We start from the raw sequence: 15,413 nt of genomic DNA, 5'->3' as shown, positions 1-15,413 counted from the left end.
TTTTCCTCATCTGGAAAGTGGAGAGGTTATGGTGAGTTTGCTTCCTTCAGCTGGTGGGAACATACATGAGTTAGTCCACATGAAGTACTTCAATCAGGATTACACTGATGAGTAATTTTTGCCCAAGAAAGTCACTAGAAAGCTTCCTCAACAAGTTCTGATATAATCACTTCCTCCATTCTTGAGAAGATTGTAAGAATCAACAGCCCTTTATTTGAAAGGAAAAAATACACTAAACGAACCTGAGTGTAAACTCCCCTGTGAGTGACGAGCCTGGGTGGAGACCCTTCCAGAGCTTGAAACACTACGCCACTCAGCTTCCACCTCTTGGGAGGGGGAAACAGTTCCATTTGGAAGCTGGGGAAACTGAGGTTCAAGAGATTAAATAGCCTGACCCAAATCTAACAGCTAGTCAGTGGTAGATTCAGAATGCAAACCCACATCTTGTTTCTGAATCTCCCAAGTCCTGGCATGTTTTCTCTTTCTGAAATAAGATAGGGGCCACAGGTATGAGCAGGAGGTGGAGCAGGTCAAATAAAAGTCCCCCCCTGGGGTACAAACCCCGCTGACAGCAAAACCTGCTGACTGATGGCTGTTCCTTACTCTACTTACTTTCTAAGCGACTGCATCCACACCTTTATTCCTTTTTGTTGTTGTTGGGCTTTTTTTGGGGGGGGGCAATCCTGGGGCTTGAACTCAGGGCCTAGGCACTGTCCCTAGGCATCTCTGTGCTCAAGGTTAGCACTCTACCATGTGAACTACAGCACCACTTCTGGCTTTTTCTGTTGATGTGGTACTGGGGAATCAAACCCAGGGCTTCATGCATGCTAGGCAAGTACTACTACTAAGCTACATTCCCAGCCCACCTTGATTCTTTTTCATGGTGCATTCATTCCATGTGCCAGACCAGGGTCAATTTGATGTCATCTTGTCTCTCTACATTAACCCACTTATTTGAAAGGCAAGCCTGAGACCTCTGTCTATCCTGCACACTCATCGCTGACCTACTCATCTTTAAAAGAGAAGCAACCGCTGTATTCAAGTGGAAATCTCAGTAGCATTTAATGTATATGTGGGTATCTATTTAGGTCTGAAACATTTCCATCACTCCAGTGTAGACCTTCTTACCCAGCCATGGTGGATGAGGCAGAGGGAGGATCTAAAAAATCTCAGGATTCTGTGCTTCCCACAAGGTAAGTGATGGACAATTGGGATACTCACTGCTCTTTGAGAGCATCAGAAACAAAGCTTTTGTTCCTGCAGGATTGAGTTAGTAGTTCTCTGTGCTTAGATTTATTTGGAAGCCTTGGTTAAAGAACAAGAAGTGCCAGGTGCCCATGCCTTTAATCCTAGCTCCTCAGGAATTTGAGAGCTGGGGATTGAGTTCAAAGCTAACCGGGGTTGGAAAGTCCATGAGACTCTTATCTCCAATTAACCACCAGAAAACTGGAAGTGGCTCTGTGGCTTAAAGTGGTAGAGCACCAACCTTGAGCAAAAGAGCTCAAGGACAGCATTCGGGTCCTGAGTTCAAGCCCCACAACCATCACCACCACCACCACTCACAACAACAAAGAACAAGAAGAAAAACACAGATGCCAGCAAGTCATTCCCACAGCCATCTCAGTCTACCAATCTCTGCACAAACACAGGCTTGTGTCCCTCTAGTCCTGAGCTACTCATGATTCTCCTGGTTGCAAACTGGAACATGTGACTTGACCAAATTCTGAGTTTCACTACCTGCAGCAGGACCAAGTCCAAACTCACTCAAGATAAAGATCATCTTTATCTCAATCTCAGCTTTTCTCGCATCTACTCCTCCCCAGTCTTGCTTGGAGGACACTTCCTTGAGTGTCCTATGGTGGTGTTGTCCCCCATTTCCCAGCCTTTGCGCACTCCTCCCATGCCCAACACTGTATATTTGCTTGCTGACAACTCAGATCTACTGCTGTGCCTTTCAAACAAGTGGGTTAATGTGGAGAGACAGGATGATATCAAGTTGGCCCTGGTCTGGTACATGGAATTAATGCACCATGAAAAAAAAAATCAAGGTGGGGGGCTGGGAAGGTGGCTCAGTGGTAGAGTTCTTGCCTTGCATGCCTGAGGCCCTGGGTTCGGTTCCTCAGCACCACATAAGCAAAAAGAAAAAAGCCAGAAGTGGTGCTGTGGCTCAAGTGGTAGAGCGCTAACCTTGAGCTGAAGAGCTGAGGGACAGCGCTCAGGCCCAGAGTTCAGGCCCCATGACCAGACCCCCCCCAAAAAAAGATAGCAAAAATGAATATTTAATTTTTTAAAAAGTCTAAAATAAAAAGAATCAAGGTGGGCTGGGAATGTGGCTTAGTAGTAGTACTTGCCTAGCATGCATGAAGCCCTGGGTTTGATTCCCCAGTACCACATCAACAGAAAAAGCCAGAAGTGGTGCTGTAGTTCACATGGTAGAGTGCTAACCCTGAGCACAGAGATGCCTAGGGACAGTGCCTAGGCCCTGAGTTCAAGCCCCAGGATTGGCCAAAAAAAAAAAAAAAGCCCAACAACAAGGAGAAGGAATGAAGGTGTGGGGTTGCTTTCTGTGCTCCCTTGTTCTTCCTCTGACTCCGGTCCTCTTATATCACCTTTTCAGAATCAACAAAAGTGTCTGTCCAATTCTTTTCTAGCACCCAGCACTGTGCTAAGTGATTGCATGCTAGAGATTGGTCAGTCCTGCACTCATTCCCTTGGGAGCAGGGAAACTACTTCCAGGGGGCATCTGATTGACTTCAAAAAAAATTTAGGGACAGGCTGGGCTCCAGTGTCTCACGCTTATAATCCTAGCTTCTCAGGAGGCTGAGATCTGAGGATCACAGTTCAAAGCCAGCCCAGGCAGGAAAGTCCGTGAGACTCTCTTCTCCAATGAACCATCAGAAAACCAGAAGTGGTACTGTGGCTCAAGTGATAGAGTGCTAGCCTTGGGCTGAAGAGCTCAGGGACAGCGTCCAAGCCCAGAGTTCAAGCCCCATGACTGACAAAAAAAAATTAGGACTGGGGCATGATGTAAAGGCCTCAAGCCCCAGCAGCCCAAGTGCATGCTGCCTGGGGTGGAGGACTTTAACCAGCCAGAAAACTTTCATCTCCCTGGCTTCCTTTATAGCCCTTAATTACCATCAAGTTTCCACTTGACTCACTGAGGAATTTGAACTCCAATGTGGGTCATCTTCAACTCTGGACTGTCAGAAAGGTAAACTGAGGCATGGTAAAATATTTATTTGCACAAACAATGTTTCATGAATCGGGCCACTCTCAACCCAAGTGATTCAGGGGCTCCACTGAAGGAAACTAAGAGCACTTTGTAGGACCTGTGTAGGTGGGGTGTTTGCTTGGCTACTGTTGTACAGTTGTCCGATTTGGTCTGCTCCATCAGAAAGTCCCTAGTGACATAAGTTGGTCCGCTCCTTCTGATTGAGCTGATACAAAGGACAAGTCCTATTTTTCTTCAGTGTAGACTTTTTTAAGGGGCTGAGGGGCTAGCTCAGTGATAGCATGAATGAGGCCCTAGGTTCAGTCCCCAGTAACTAAGTAAACATATAGACAAACTAGCTCAAGTTGTATAAAGGTGTGAGCCACTTAGGTCACTTACCCTAGACCTCCCTAGGTTTGTCTCCTAAGGACACTGATGACCTGGTCTCCCTTTTCATGGTGCAATAAGTCCCACGTGTAGATCATCCTCTCAACAAAGCTGAGAATTCAAATCATATGGCATGTATGCTGCAGGCACAGCTGGGAGGAAGTCAGGAGACATTATCAGCAGTTCACTGGGGAGGTTATCACCTGCAAGGCCATGCAGTCAACCCTTATCCAGAACCACAAGGTAATCGTTACCCCGAAGAACAAGACCGTTGACTTTTAATCCTGATGGCAATCAAACAATTCCCAGTACCTATCACTGGAAAGTGTCGATTCCTCTGAAAATAGGTAATCCACTAGGGATGTAACCACCATGACTTAAAGGAGAATAATGGGTCAAGAATGTAAAATTCCACTGGGTATTGGTGGCTCACACCTGTAATTCTAGCTACTCCGGAGGCTGAGGTCTGGGGATTCAAGGCCAGCCAGGGCAGGAAAGTCCAGGTGACTCTTATCTCCAATTAACTAGAAGTGGCACTGTGGCTCAAGTGATAGAGAGCTAGCCTTGAGCTGAAGAGCTCAGGGACAGCGCCCAGGCCCAGAGTTCAAGCCCCACAACCAATAAAAGTAAAAGAATGTAAAATTCCTCAGAGCAAAGAATAGCAGGAGAACCAAAGAACCAAGAAATCAGTCAATGGAGGTGGGACTTGTCAGGTGAAAGATTTGCATTAAAGATCCATCAAATGCCATACATTATTTCTAATTATTAACATGGACACTACATATTTTACCAATAAGAGCACAGTATATTCCTTTTTACACAGCTGAGGTAATAAGAACTTCTAAATGAGTACAACTGAGTCTAAGTTGTTCAGTTCAGATTGTATTGCTTGGCAAGAATTCAAGAAATCACTCTACAAAGAAGACAAAAGAAAGCCATTTGGGGTCTCCTTTAAGTCGAAAGGAAGGTTAGATGAGATTTCTAAATGTCCATGGAAGCATCTTTAGATGGTGTAATGAGGACAGCACAGATAGAGGCTCTAGGATTAAAATGCCCAAGCTGGCTCTGAACTGTGATCCTCCAGATACCATGATACTGTCCAGGATACTGAGGACTGATTGTGCTTCATTCTGAAAATCATAGCAAGTGTTCCTGCCCCATATTCCAGATGAGGAAACTGGACATGCAAAACATGAGCTACAGAATCTCAATGATTCACATGTGAGCCAAAAGCCCTTATGTTCCCATTCAAAACTGGCATTGCACAATAATATAGATTCCTAATAGTACCTTACATTTTAATATGTTACTTAGCATAACACTCAAGAGCAGATTCCATGAAAAGTCAGGAAGGAACAAAAAACAATACACTGAAGTAGGCCATAAATACGGAACTTCTCCCTCCCAGTGTTTGAAAAGGTTCCACAGCTGTCCACGATGGCAGGTTGTAAAGTTAACTAAACAAAGAGAGCCTCTATTTTTATTCTTTGCTCAGTCGTGGGGCCTGAACTCTGTCCCTCAGCTCTTCAGCTCAAGGCTAGCGCTCTACCACTTGAGCCACAGTGCCACTTCTGGCTTTTTCTGCTTACGTGGTGCTGAGGAATTGAACCCAGGGCCTCATGCATGTGAGGTAAGCATTCTACCACTGAGCCACTTTCCCAGCCTAGAGCCTGTGCTTTCAGAAGTAGATCCATGAAGGTCCCTATATCCTTCTAAAGAAAAACAACTCACTTGTCTCAGGTTTGATTCTCTTTTATTTCTCCCTTCCCACAACCAGTAAAAAAAAAAAAAAATACAAAACTGATACAAGGATCTCATTTTAAAAATCAGAGTATAATGAAAGCCGCAGCCAATGCCTGGGTTTTAACTTACATATTTACAGACAGGAGGAAGGCAAGATGGCTATGGGGTCACATTTAAATGGCAGCATTACAAATATACAGAGATGCTCTTTCACACAGGAGCCCTGCCTCATTTCTAAATGAGATACTAGGAAACAAATCACACTATTTACTATATAACTTATGAAAACTGCTGTACAGTTGCGTGACTATAAATATGGGGCAGAAACAGATGTGTTTGGGAATTGATATTTACATAGGGGTAGGGTCAGAAGGCTCAGCTGAGCACCCCACCCTGTTCAGATGGTGATGTTGAATGGGGGATGCATGGGATCTTTGGGGTCTAGCTGTCTCCTCCCTGCTTCCTGGGTAAGACTGAGGCTCACCTGCTTGATGGGACAGGCGATGGTTGAGGCTGAGAAATGGTGTGAATGGGATTTTGAAGCCAGGTACCAGTGGTTCACGCCTGTCATCCTACCAACTCAGGAGGCTGAGATTGGAGGATCTAGGTTCAAAGCCAGCCCTGGCAAGGAAAGTCCATGAAACTCCTAATTCCAAGGAATCACCAGAGAAATAGAAGTGGAGCTGTAGCTCAAGTGGTAGAGCACAAAAGCTCAGGGACAGTGCCCAGGTTCTGAGTTCAAGTTCCAGGACTGGCACACACAAAAAAGGAAAAAAAAAACAGGGGGTTCTAGAAAGTACCTGGGATGCGGAGCACATCCCCTTAACCACAGCTACCTGTGCATCCTGCTGAGCTTCACAATCACGGTTCAGTGGCCAGAACCCCATTTCATTCACACCATTTTTCACCCTCAGCCAAGCCCTGGTCTCCTGCTCCTGGGGTGTGTAAAACTTTCTTGGAGAATGCCTTGAGAGCTATCTCCCCAAATGCTCCCCACCCCACAAAGGAGGGCAACAGGGGTGCCAAACAGCCCAGGTGCGGTTCCCATTCCAGAAAGAAACCCAAGGATGCCAGGCAAGGAAACCCTGTGTGGGACTGGGGTGGGGAGCACTGGGAATCAGGTGGGAAGCCCCACACCTTGTCCAGTCTCTCAACACCCAGTTTTCCCTGCTCAGCTGCTCGTGGGGTCAGGCCATCTGATTAAAGCGCTACCTGGGCTTTATCACAAGGAAAGAGAGCTTTGTACATATATATACACCAACTGTTACAGAGGGCCTTGGAGAACCTTCTTTAATCCCTTGGTCTGGGCCTTTCTCTTCTAAGGAAGATGCTGGAAGTTTAACCACAGATCTAGAGTGTCCTGGGGAGTGGACTTGGTCATCAGTCTGGCTGGGTTTGTGTTCTAATTCTCCCTACACCTTCTGGGAGAGAAAGAGCAAGGGAGCGAGCGGTTGGGATGAGGCTGACCTACATACAAGCTGTCGTGCTGGGCCAGGGGAAAGACAATGAAAGTGGATGTCACCCCTGCTTCCTCGCCCCTCAGCCGGCCTAGAAGGCAGTGCTGATGGTAATGGTTTTCATGTCCAGCGTTTCCACTTGGGCCTTGTCCTCGTCCAGGACCTCTCTGCTCATGGCTAAGTTGTCAAAGGCTTCGGGAGCCTTGACGGGGACTGCCTGGTCCTCGGGCCCCTCCTCCAGGTCCTCACAGCACTTGCTGCAGCGGCAGCACTTGTTGCAGCCGCACACCATGCAGCACACGCGGCAGCACACGCGGCAGCAGCAGCAGCAGCGCCTCTGGAAGCAGGTGGTGGCCAGGGAGATGTAGCGGTCCCAGGGCTTCAGCGAGTGCATCCAATCGGGCAGGAAGTTCCAGTCCCGGAGCCTGAGCGGCAGGATGCGCGGGCAGCGGGACTGCAGCATGCGGAGGCAGACCACCAGCAGGATCAGCAGGACGATGGGCACGCCCACCCCCACCAGCACCGGCCAGCCAGCCAGGGACAGGCCGAACACCGCCAGCGGGGTCAGGAAGAAGAAGAAGATCAAGTAGAAGATGGCAAACCAGCGGTACTTGGCAGAGATGTTACCCAGGCCCTTGGCCAGGCGGATGGGCAGGCGGGTGAATGGGATCGGGTACCACAGCAAGATGCCGGAGATGTTGAAGAAAAAGTGGCACAGGGCGATCTGAAACACAGGAGGTTGGAGTTTTAGCACTATTTCATTGGTTGTTGTTTGTTCACTTCTTTCTAGGCTCCCAATAGCAGGCCACCACAGAACAGAAGCAGCCCCGGGGACCACTGTAGCAAGCACTTTAGGAGAGATACTGAGTGACGGACACTCGTAAGGGATGAACAAGAGATCTAGTCCCCTATGCCCCCTAAGGTAAGGGAGACCACGAAGTAGGGCTCAACCCAGGTCATCCTGTACTTGTCTACTTTCCATGGGCATCACCAGTCACCAGGTGTGGACCAGCTTTGTCATATATATTAGCTTCTAGCCACAAGATTGTTGAATACAACACTGATTGCCAACTTTTATATTAATTACATGTCAAGGTGATAATGGGTTGTATCAAATGCATTATCAAAATAAATCTCATGGCTTTTTTCTTCTTAAAAATGGCCAGGCACCAATGGCTCACACTAGTAATCCTACCTACTAGAATCTGATGATCACGGTTCAAAGCCAGCCCAGGCAGGGAAGTCTGTGACACTCTTATCTCCAATTAGTCAAGAGGAGAGTCTTTGAGGACTTACACTCTAAGCTTCTGTTCTATCTCCCTGTGGCTTCTCTTAGTCCCATCTTTTGGACATAACATGGAAAGCCATGGATTTCACAAGACCATGGATGGGCTTGTATCTACCCTACCCACAGAACCCCAGCCCTGTGTCACAGGTCCTGACCTGGAGTGAACTCTTCAGTGTGTTGCCTGGGCTGGCTAAGGCAGCCAGGATGGCAGTGGTGGTGGTGCCGATGTTGGAGCCCAGCGTGAGTGGATAAGCCCGCTCAATGGTTATCACCCCAATACCTGAGGAGAAAAAACACAGGCAGGTGAGCATGCGCCACTGGCATGAGGGATGTCAGGACACAGCAGTGGTGGTGGGAGAGAGAAGCCAGGAGGAGCTCACCGATCAGTGGAGTCAGAGCAGACGTGAACACGGAGCTGCTCTGTACAATGAAGGTCATGCCTGCTCCCACGAGGATGGCCAGGTAGCCAGTCACCCATGCGAAGGGAAAGGGGAAATCTGGATGATAGAAGAGGAAAAAAAAAAGGAAATTTCATATTATTCAGGAATGCAAACAGCTCCTGAGAAGAAGTCCAGTCATATACATAGAAAAAAACCTACAAGAGACATAGCCCAACTCCTGGCTGTCTAGAGTTGATCTGGCTTAGAGCTGATCTGGCTTTCTTTTCTCGGGGCTTTGCCATCCTGCAATGGAAGCTGATGCCTCCTCCTACAGCCCACTCAGCACCCCCCGGACATTCCCCCAGCTTATCAGATCCAAGAAAGAAACACTATGGCTCAGAGGCCATTCAAAAGGAGGCCCAAAGAAGCCCCTCTGGGTTGTGCAGCACAGGTGGGAAGTGCACCTACCAGTGTTGAGGGTCTTCTTGATGACCACAGCCACCTGCCCTTTGAGCACAGAGCCCAGGAGCTTGACGATCATGATCAGGCAGCCACAGAGGACCAGCAGGGAGATGGAGAGCAGGATGATGCCCACAGCAAGATCAGGGAGGTTGGAATTCACGAAGATGTGCTGGCCTAGAGACACAGAGAGTCTAACTAGGAGGTGGTGGGGGATGTCCCAGCTAAAAATTCTTCCTGGCTTAAATCAGGGTCTTTTTTTTAGTATCTAGACTTACGGCAGCTCAGAATATGACCCTTCCCACACTCCTTTGCAGTGGAGAAGGCCACAGACTCTTGGCCTCATTGGGTGCCTTGCATGGGGCCTGCTATATACAGGACTCTCGGTGAATATGTGTCCTATGGGCCCACTCCAACTTTCATTACTCCAGAGACATTGACGAAGGGGTGCCCTCCTTTGGGGCACTGTATTGGTCACCTCAGTCCTAATCCTTAGCAACCTCTGCTTTGAAAGCAGATTATTCTAGGCCTGGTGTGGGGCAGGGCCTCAGTGCCTCCTGTCCTTCAATCCAGAGGCCCCACACATACGTATAAGCCATGCCCATCTTACACCCTCTCTCCTGTCCTGGAGACCAGCTGGCTCAGTGCCACTCACATTTGGCAATGTTCTCCTTTTGAGTCACATTCTTGATGGTCCAGGTGTGGATGCCATCCGTCCAACAGAGGGACGCAGAAGTGCAGTTGACTGGTGAGGGGACAGTGACATTCATCTCCGTCTAAACAACAAACATGAGAAATGTCCGTGACACCCACTTCTGGTAGAGAAAGGTCAGCAATGGGGGGAGAAGGGAAAGCCCTGGGCACACAATGAGACTTTCTCATTGAGTCTCTTTCACATCTGGAGACTGGATTGTTCGTCTTCATTGGGAAAGTTCTTGGACCAACTAGGACCAGCTGGTGTTGTGTGTGTGTGTGTGTGTGTGTGTGTGTGTGTGTGTTTCTAGTTTGGGGCACATAAGGAAAAGAAACATGAACATATGTACACCCTGGAATCAAGGAGAAGCCAAAACTCTACTGCATGGCAAAGAGAAGAAAGGATATTCTAGAAGAGTCTGGAAAGTAAGAGATTCTTCCTGGTCCCAGCACCTATAACGGTGCAACAAACCCTTGCAAAACCAGAGCAGAGAGACAGACAAGGATAAATAAACCTTCTCCAGGCAACAGGAACAGAAGAACAAGTCAGTTGTCTCTGTGGCCTAGGATAAGGCAAAGATGGCTGCTGGTCCCACTGCCCAAGCCCTCTACCATATTTCTGTAAGAACTTGGTTGCCAAGATTCACCAGCCCAGGGGCTGCGAAGGTGGCTCAGTGGTAGAGCGCTTGCCATGCATGCATGAGGCCCTGTGTTCGATTCCTCAGCACCACATAACCAGAAGAAAAAAAAGCCGGGAGTGGCGCTGTGGCTTCTTAAGCGGTAGAGTGCTAGCCTTGAGCTGAAGGACAGCACCCAGGCCCAGAGTTCAGGCCCATGATGACCAGACCAAAAACAAAAAACAAAAAAACTAAAGATTCACCAGCCCAGTAACATTTCTGAAAAGCTTACCACGTTGGTCAACGTTTTACACCAAATCTTGATCAGACTCTTGTTTTGGGCTGAAGGATCATTCATTGCAATTTGGTGGATGACATTTTTATCCAGCTGGGGAAGACAATGGGTAGCAAGTCAGCATGCATGGCCTCCAAACTGGATTAGGACGGAGGTGGAAGGGGGTGGCTAGGACCTCTGAGAGGAGCCTGAGCTCGATTCGCCTTGGGACTCACAAGTCAAATGTGCCCTCCTTCCCTCAGTCCCTTCAGTGTAGGCCCCAGATATTAGCAGAGAGGCTCAAGAGATGAAGGGTTTTATGACAAGGACACTGGTATGGACCTCACTGGCTGAGTGACAGAGAAAACTGGAAGGTAATATTGAAAGCTCAGATCCCTTCTGTCTCTTTCTCCCTCTCTTTCTCTCCAGGGCAACATTTCTAATGGCTTTCATTTTGATATGGCCAAGAGATGGCTCCTGGCTGAAAGGGCAATAATCACTGTCCTTTGCTAGGTATTAGATAAGACGATCAGTGAGCCCAGAAAAAGTGGTCTCAAGTGTCTCGTCAAGCATGGACTCATCATACCTCGCCCCAGGCTGAAAAGCCACAGATGGAAGCCAAGGCAGAGAACACTACCAAGTGTCCCTGAACTTCTGCCTCCCTTGGCCTTTGTCAGAGGCTACCCCCCCAGCAATCCAGACGCTCATCTCTCCAGAGTCAGTGGAGATGGCACAGGGCAGGCGGACAGTCATCCTGGTCAATGGCTACCTGGATGATGAGCTTTGTGAAGGGATCTGTGATGACTTTCAGAAGGGCGGGGGCATCTTCTCCATTCTTGAAGTTGAAGGACTCCACCACCAGGTTGGTTAGGAGCTCCAGGTAGTGGGTGATGGCCTCCAAAGGCAGAAGCACCAACACGGACAGCCAGTTGAAGAAGTCGTGGACAGTGGCCCCTGCGAAGGCCCTGGGAAAGGGAAACCCCAACAGCTAGATCAGCCAGTGCACAAGTGAGCATCACTGAGCTACATGCACACAGGTGTGCAGTGGGGGGGGGGGTGCGGCATGGGCCCTGTGAGCACACTCAGCAGGTTGAGGCTGGAATGCTCCTCCCCCTCCAGCTACTCCCTGAAGAATTATAACAAGGTTACTTTCAATTGTGTGTACTCTGAGTGCTACCTGCCCTTGGAGAGGAGGAGATCAGGTAATAAATAGTAGGCACTAAATAGTCAAATTCCTCTACACCAGGGAATTCTTTAACTATTAAAAACATAAACCCGGTACTGGTGGCTCATGCCTGTTATCCTTTAGCTATTCAGGATCTAAGGATCATGGTTCAAAGCTAGCCTAGAAGGCTGAGATCTTGAGGATTGAGGTTCAAAGCCAGTTCTAGTAGTAAAGTCTGTGAGTCTCTTATCACCAATAAACCACTCAGAACCGTAGATTTTCTCACTAGTAGATAGCACACTTTATGAGCAATCATGGAATTCTGGGTTTGAGCCCTAGTACCACCAAAAATGAAAAAAAAAGTTGCTGTTTGGAGCTATATCTGAGGGTATTCAGAGATGCTCAACCCTGTCCGGTCGCCAGGTGAAGAAATCCGGCTCTAGGTTCTTCCCCTGATACACAGATATATTGACATAGCAGAAACCCCTTAAAACCAAATGGTTTGGGGGCCAGAGAGAGATAGTAGCAACTAATTTTTTAAAAAGTAGAGAAAACACTTCGGTAGGAAAAGAAATGCATTGAGAGTGCAAATTTTCATTATTAGCTGGTGTTTCTTAAAAATACTGTAAACAACCCCCCCACTCATCCCCTTTTCAATAAAAAGTAAAAAAAATATATTGTTATTCTTCCTGAGCGGGGTGACTTAAGACACTCATGCAAAGCTGCCATAGAACTATTCTTTACTTCCTAGTCGTTTCCTAAGCAACACATACCCGTATGATGCAGTCATCATTATTCTAGAAATATAAGGAATAATAATCCAAAGCCCTACAGGAAAGATACAGGAAACACTGAAACATCCCACATAGGGTGAGCTAAACAAACTGCAGTCCTCCCTGGCTATGTCCCCCAGGCTTTCCTGAGGCAAAGAAGGCAATCCATCTAAGAGTTATGAGAACCCCAAATCTGGAATGCAAATGCCTATCTGCAAGCCCTCAATGATGAGGTCACTTGTCTCCTTGAGTTTCAACATGGGTAAATTGGGGTGTAGGAAAGCCTACGTGGCTTCATGAGAATCAAATGAAGAGAACGCCCTGTTTAATGTGTACTGTTGTGGCCATCGGGACATTTCATCAGGGACCAAATGAATGGCTGATGCTGTCTGCTAACTACAAATTCACCAGCAGACAGCTGACGTCTCTGTCTGTCCCAAACCACACCATCACATCACTTTGACACACTGGGGGACACTTCTAGAAACTCTCCCAAGGATTAGAAGAGAACCCAGGAGTTCCGCTTCATTTTTACATTAACTTTTCTCTCTCTCTTTTTTTAAGAAGGATTCACACCACCTGGCTATATATTCCACCTGCTCTATTTTGAGGTCTTCTATGGCCACAAAACTCTCTATTTGTTCTTTCATTGGCAGGCAAATGAAAAACAAAGAAAAAGTGGCACTGTTGCTCTTGGCCAAAAATAAATGTTTTAGGAAGTTATAATTATTTATGATTCATTGAGACATCAACTCATACCACCCAGCAGCTAGAGTCTAGCTGGAACTTGCCTTGTGTGAGGTGGACAGGGTGCCAGGCATTTTGCTAAATACCCACCTGCCTGCCTGGGTTTAATCCTTAAGATAACACAATGGTGATAGATACTGTTATTATCCTGCCCCTGCAGACTGGGAATCAGAGCTCTCGGCTTGGAGTCCATCCCTGCTGGACTCCCTGAGGTTTCCACAGAAGTTCTAGTTTAGGAGCCCTAAACCAAGATGGTCACTGGGGCAGGCTGACCCCCACCCCTCAAGATCTCTCAGTTGCCAAGGAGATGTTGGTTCTGAATGTCCTACCTTCTGAACTCACTCCGGTCTCCTGCCTGCATGAGCGCCACAATGGTGTTGGTGATGGATGTCCCAATGTTGGCTCCCATGATGATGGGGATGGCGGCCCGCACGGTCAGCACTGAGCGGGTGGAGAAGAGCCAGTGACAAGTTTAAGAAGGGAGCCTGTCTCGGGCTGAGTTCACCCACACTGCAGTCCTCTGAAGCAGCTGCTCTGAGCCTCCTTAGAGGTTAAATTGGCTCAACATAGAAATCTGAACGTGTCCTCTCAGTTTGGAGGTACCTATACAAGTCCCCCAGGGCTCCTCCTACAGACTGACCCCAATGCCTTTATTCCTCCCTGCTCCCTGTTAGGGGATGTAAGGCCAGCTTATAGGAGACCTAGAGCCAGCCAGTGTTTGGGGACGCAGGTCAGATGTACATAGCATCAAGGCTCATATTAACATGCGTCATCCACCTGCTAGACATCAAACACTTGCACATTTATGAGACCAATTCCTGGCAGGAAATGGCTAACAAAAAAAATCTCTGCATTGCTGCAGTTTTGATATACAAGAGTAACATGCTTGGCTCAAGCCTGTAATCCTAGGTACTCAGGAGGCTGAGCTCATGAGGATGCAGAAAAGCCCATGATATTCTCATTACCAATTACCAGCAAAAAGCCAGAAGGGAACTTCTGGCTCCACAAGATTTTGACCTAACCAACCCAAATATCAAGCAGCAAGGAGTTTGAACACTACCAGCTCCAGTTACCCCAACACCCATATGTGTGATATGATTAGACATCTTCCACTGAAAGCCCTGATAGGTGAAGTTCCAAGGAAGCGCTCTAATCGATGGAAGTGATCTGTATTGGTGTTGTTCTGGGGCAATGGAGGAACTTTAATCAATTACAGATCAGTGAAATAAAACAGCCACTTTGTGGCTTGTGGCTGCTGGGCTGGGCAGGGCACTATTGATCTAAAGAATTCATCAGGGTCATAAAACATCAGGATTCTTTTCAGACCCAGCCATCCACTTGGAACCAACAATGGATTGTTTCCCAGATGGACCAGATGGGCAGACCAAGGAAGTCTGGCCTGATAGGTCCAGAGAAGGTTTCAGGCTTTCAGGGAAGAGAGGTGCTTGGAGCAATTCCCGGGGGACCCAGACTCACATGAGGAGGACACCATGCTGACAATGATGGACGAAGAGGTGCTGGAGCTCTGTACCATGACTGTCACCAGCACCCCAATTACCAGTCCTGCCACGGGGTTGGACATGATGGAGTTGTTGCTAAAGAACTGCCCAGCCATCTTTCCTGAAAGACAAATCAATGGCCCGTGTTGAGGCCGGGGAGTGAGGGGAGAAGGGCAAGCCCTGGGCACACAATGAGACTTTCTCATTGAGTCCCTTTCACATCTGGAGACTGGATTGTTCATCTTCATTGGGAAAGTTCTTGGACAAGGGGTCCAGACCACTTTCCAAAGCCAGCTGGTTGTGGGGAAGGAGCCCAGCGACTAGCCCTGCTTCTGTCTCCCCTCCACTGCCTTGATGAGCAGAGACTGTCCATGTGGGCCTCCTGCTTCCTTTTATATCTTCACCCTTCAGCTCCTCCTCTTTCCCCGTCTAACCAGAAAGCCCTTTGCTGGCCTCTGATCTGAGCAGGTCTTATTCTTCGCTATCCACTCCTAGCTCCAGGCTGGCTTTGGTTCTAGCTTTGGCCTATGACAATATTCTTGTTTTTTGTTTTGTTTTGTTTTGGATCTGGTCGTGGGGCCTGAACTCTAGGCCTGGGCGCTGTCCCTCAGCTCTTCAGCTCAGGGCTAGCGCTCTACCACTTGAGCCACAGCGCCACTTCCGGCTTTTTTCTTTTTGCTTATGTGGTGCTGGGGAATCGAACCCAGGGCCTCAGGCATG

At 48.0% G+C, this 15,413-nt stretch overlaps 1 protein-coding gene across 1 annotated transcript in view; it reads right to left on the bottom strand.

Annotated features, from left to right (window-relative positions):
• Positions 1-6,593: 6,593 nt before the first annotated feature.
• Slc34a2 (solute carrier family 34 (type II sodium/phosphate cotransporter), member 2) overlaps positions 6,594-15,413 on the bottom strand; it is a 33,869-nt gene continuing 25,049 nt past the window's right edge. The window contains exons 2-10 of the mRNA XM_013008899.1: positions 14,671-14,814; positions 13,524-13,635; positions 11,279-11,474; positions 10,528-10,623; positions 9,581-9,701; positions 8,935-9,102; positions 8,467-8,583; positions 8,242-8,366; positions 6,594-7,522 (exon numbers count right to left, since the gene is read on the bottom strand). Coding sequence (XP_012864353.1) covers positions 6,890-7,522; positions 8,242-8,366; positions 8,467-8,583; positions 8,935-9,102; positions 9,581-9,701; positions 10,528-10,623; positions 11,279-11,474; positions 13,524-13,635; positions 14,671-14,814 — 1,712 coding nt within the window. The 3' untranslated portion in view covers positions 6,594-6,889. The remainder of the gene's footprint in view (positions 7,523-8,241; positions 8,367-8,466; positions 8,584-8,934; positions 9,103-9,580; positions 9,702-10,527; positions 10,624-11,278; positions 11,475-13,523; positions 13,636-14,670; positions 14,815-15,413) is intronic.

Source organism: Dipodomys ordii, unplaced genomic scaffold (genome assembly GCF_000151885.1).
Source record: "Dipodomys ordii isolate 6190 unplaced genomic scaffold, Dord_2.0 Scaffold8, whole genome shotgun sequence".
Classification (NCBI taxonomy): domain Eukaryota; kingdom Metazoa; phylum Chordata; class Mammalia; order Rodentia; family Heteromyidae; genus Dipodomys; species Dipodomys ordii.
Note: the sequence above shows the minus strand (reverse complement) of the source record. Positions and strands in the feature narration are given on the sequence as shown.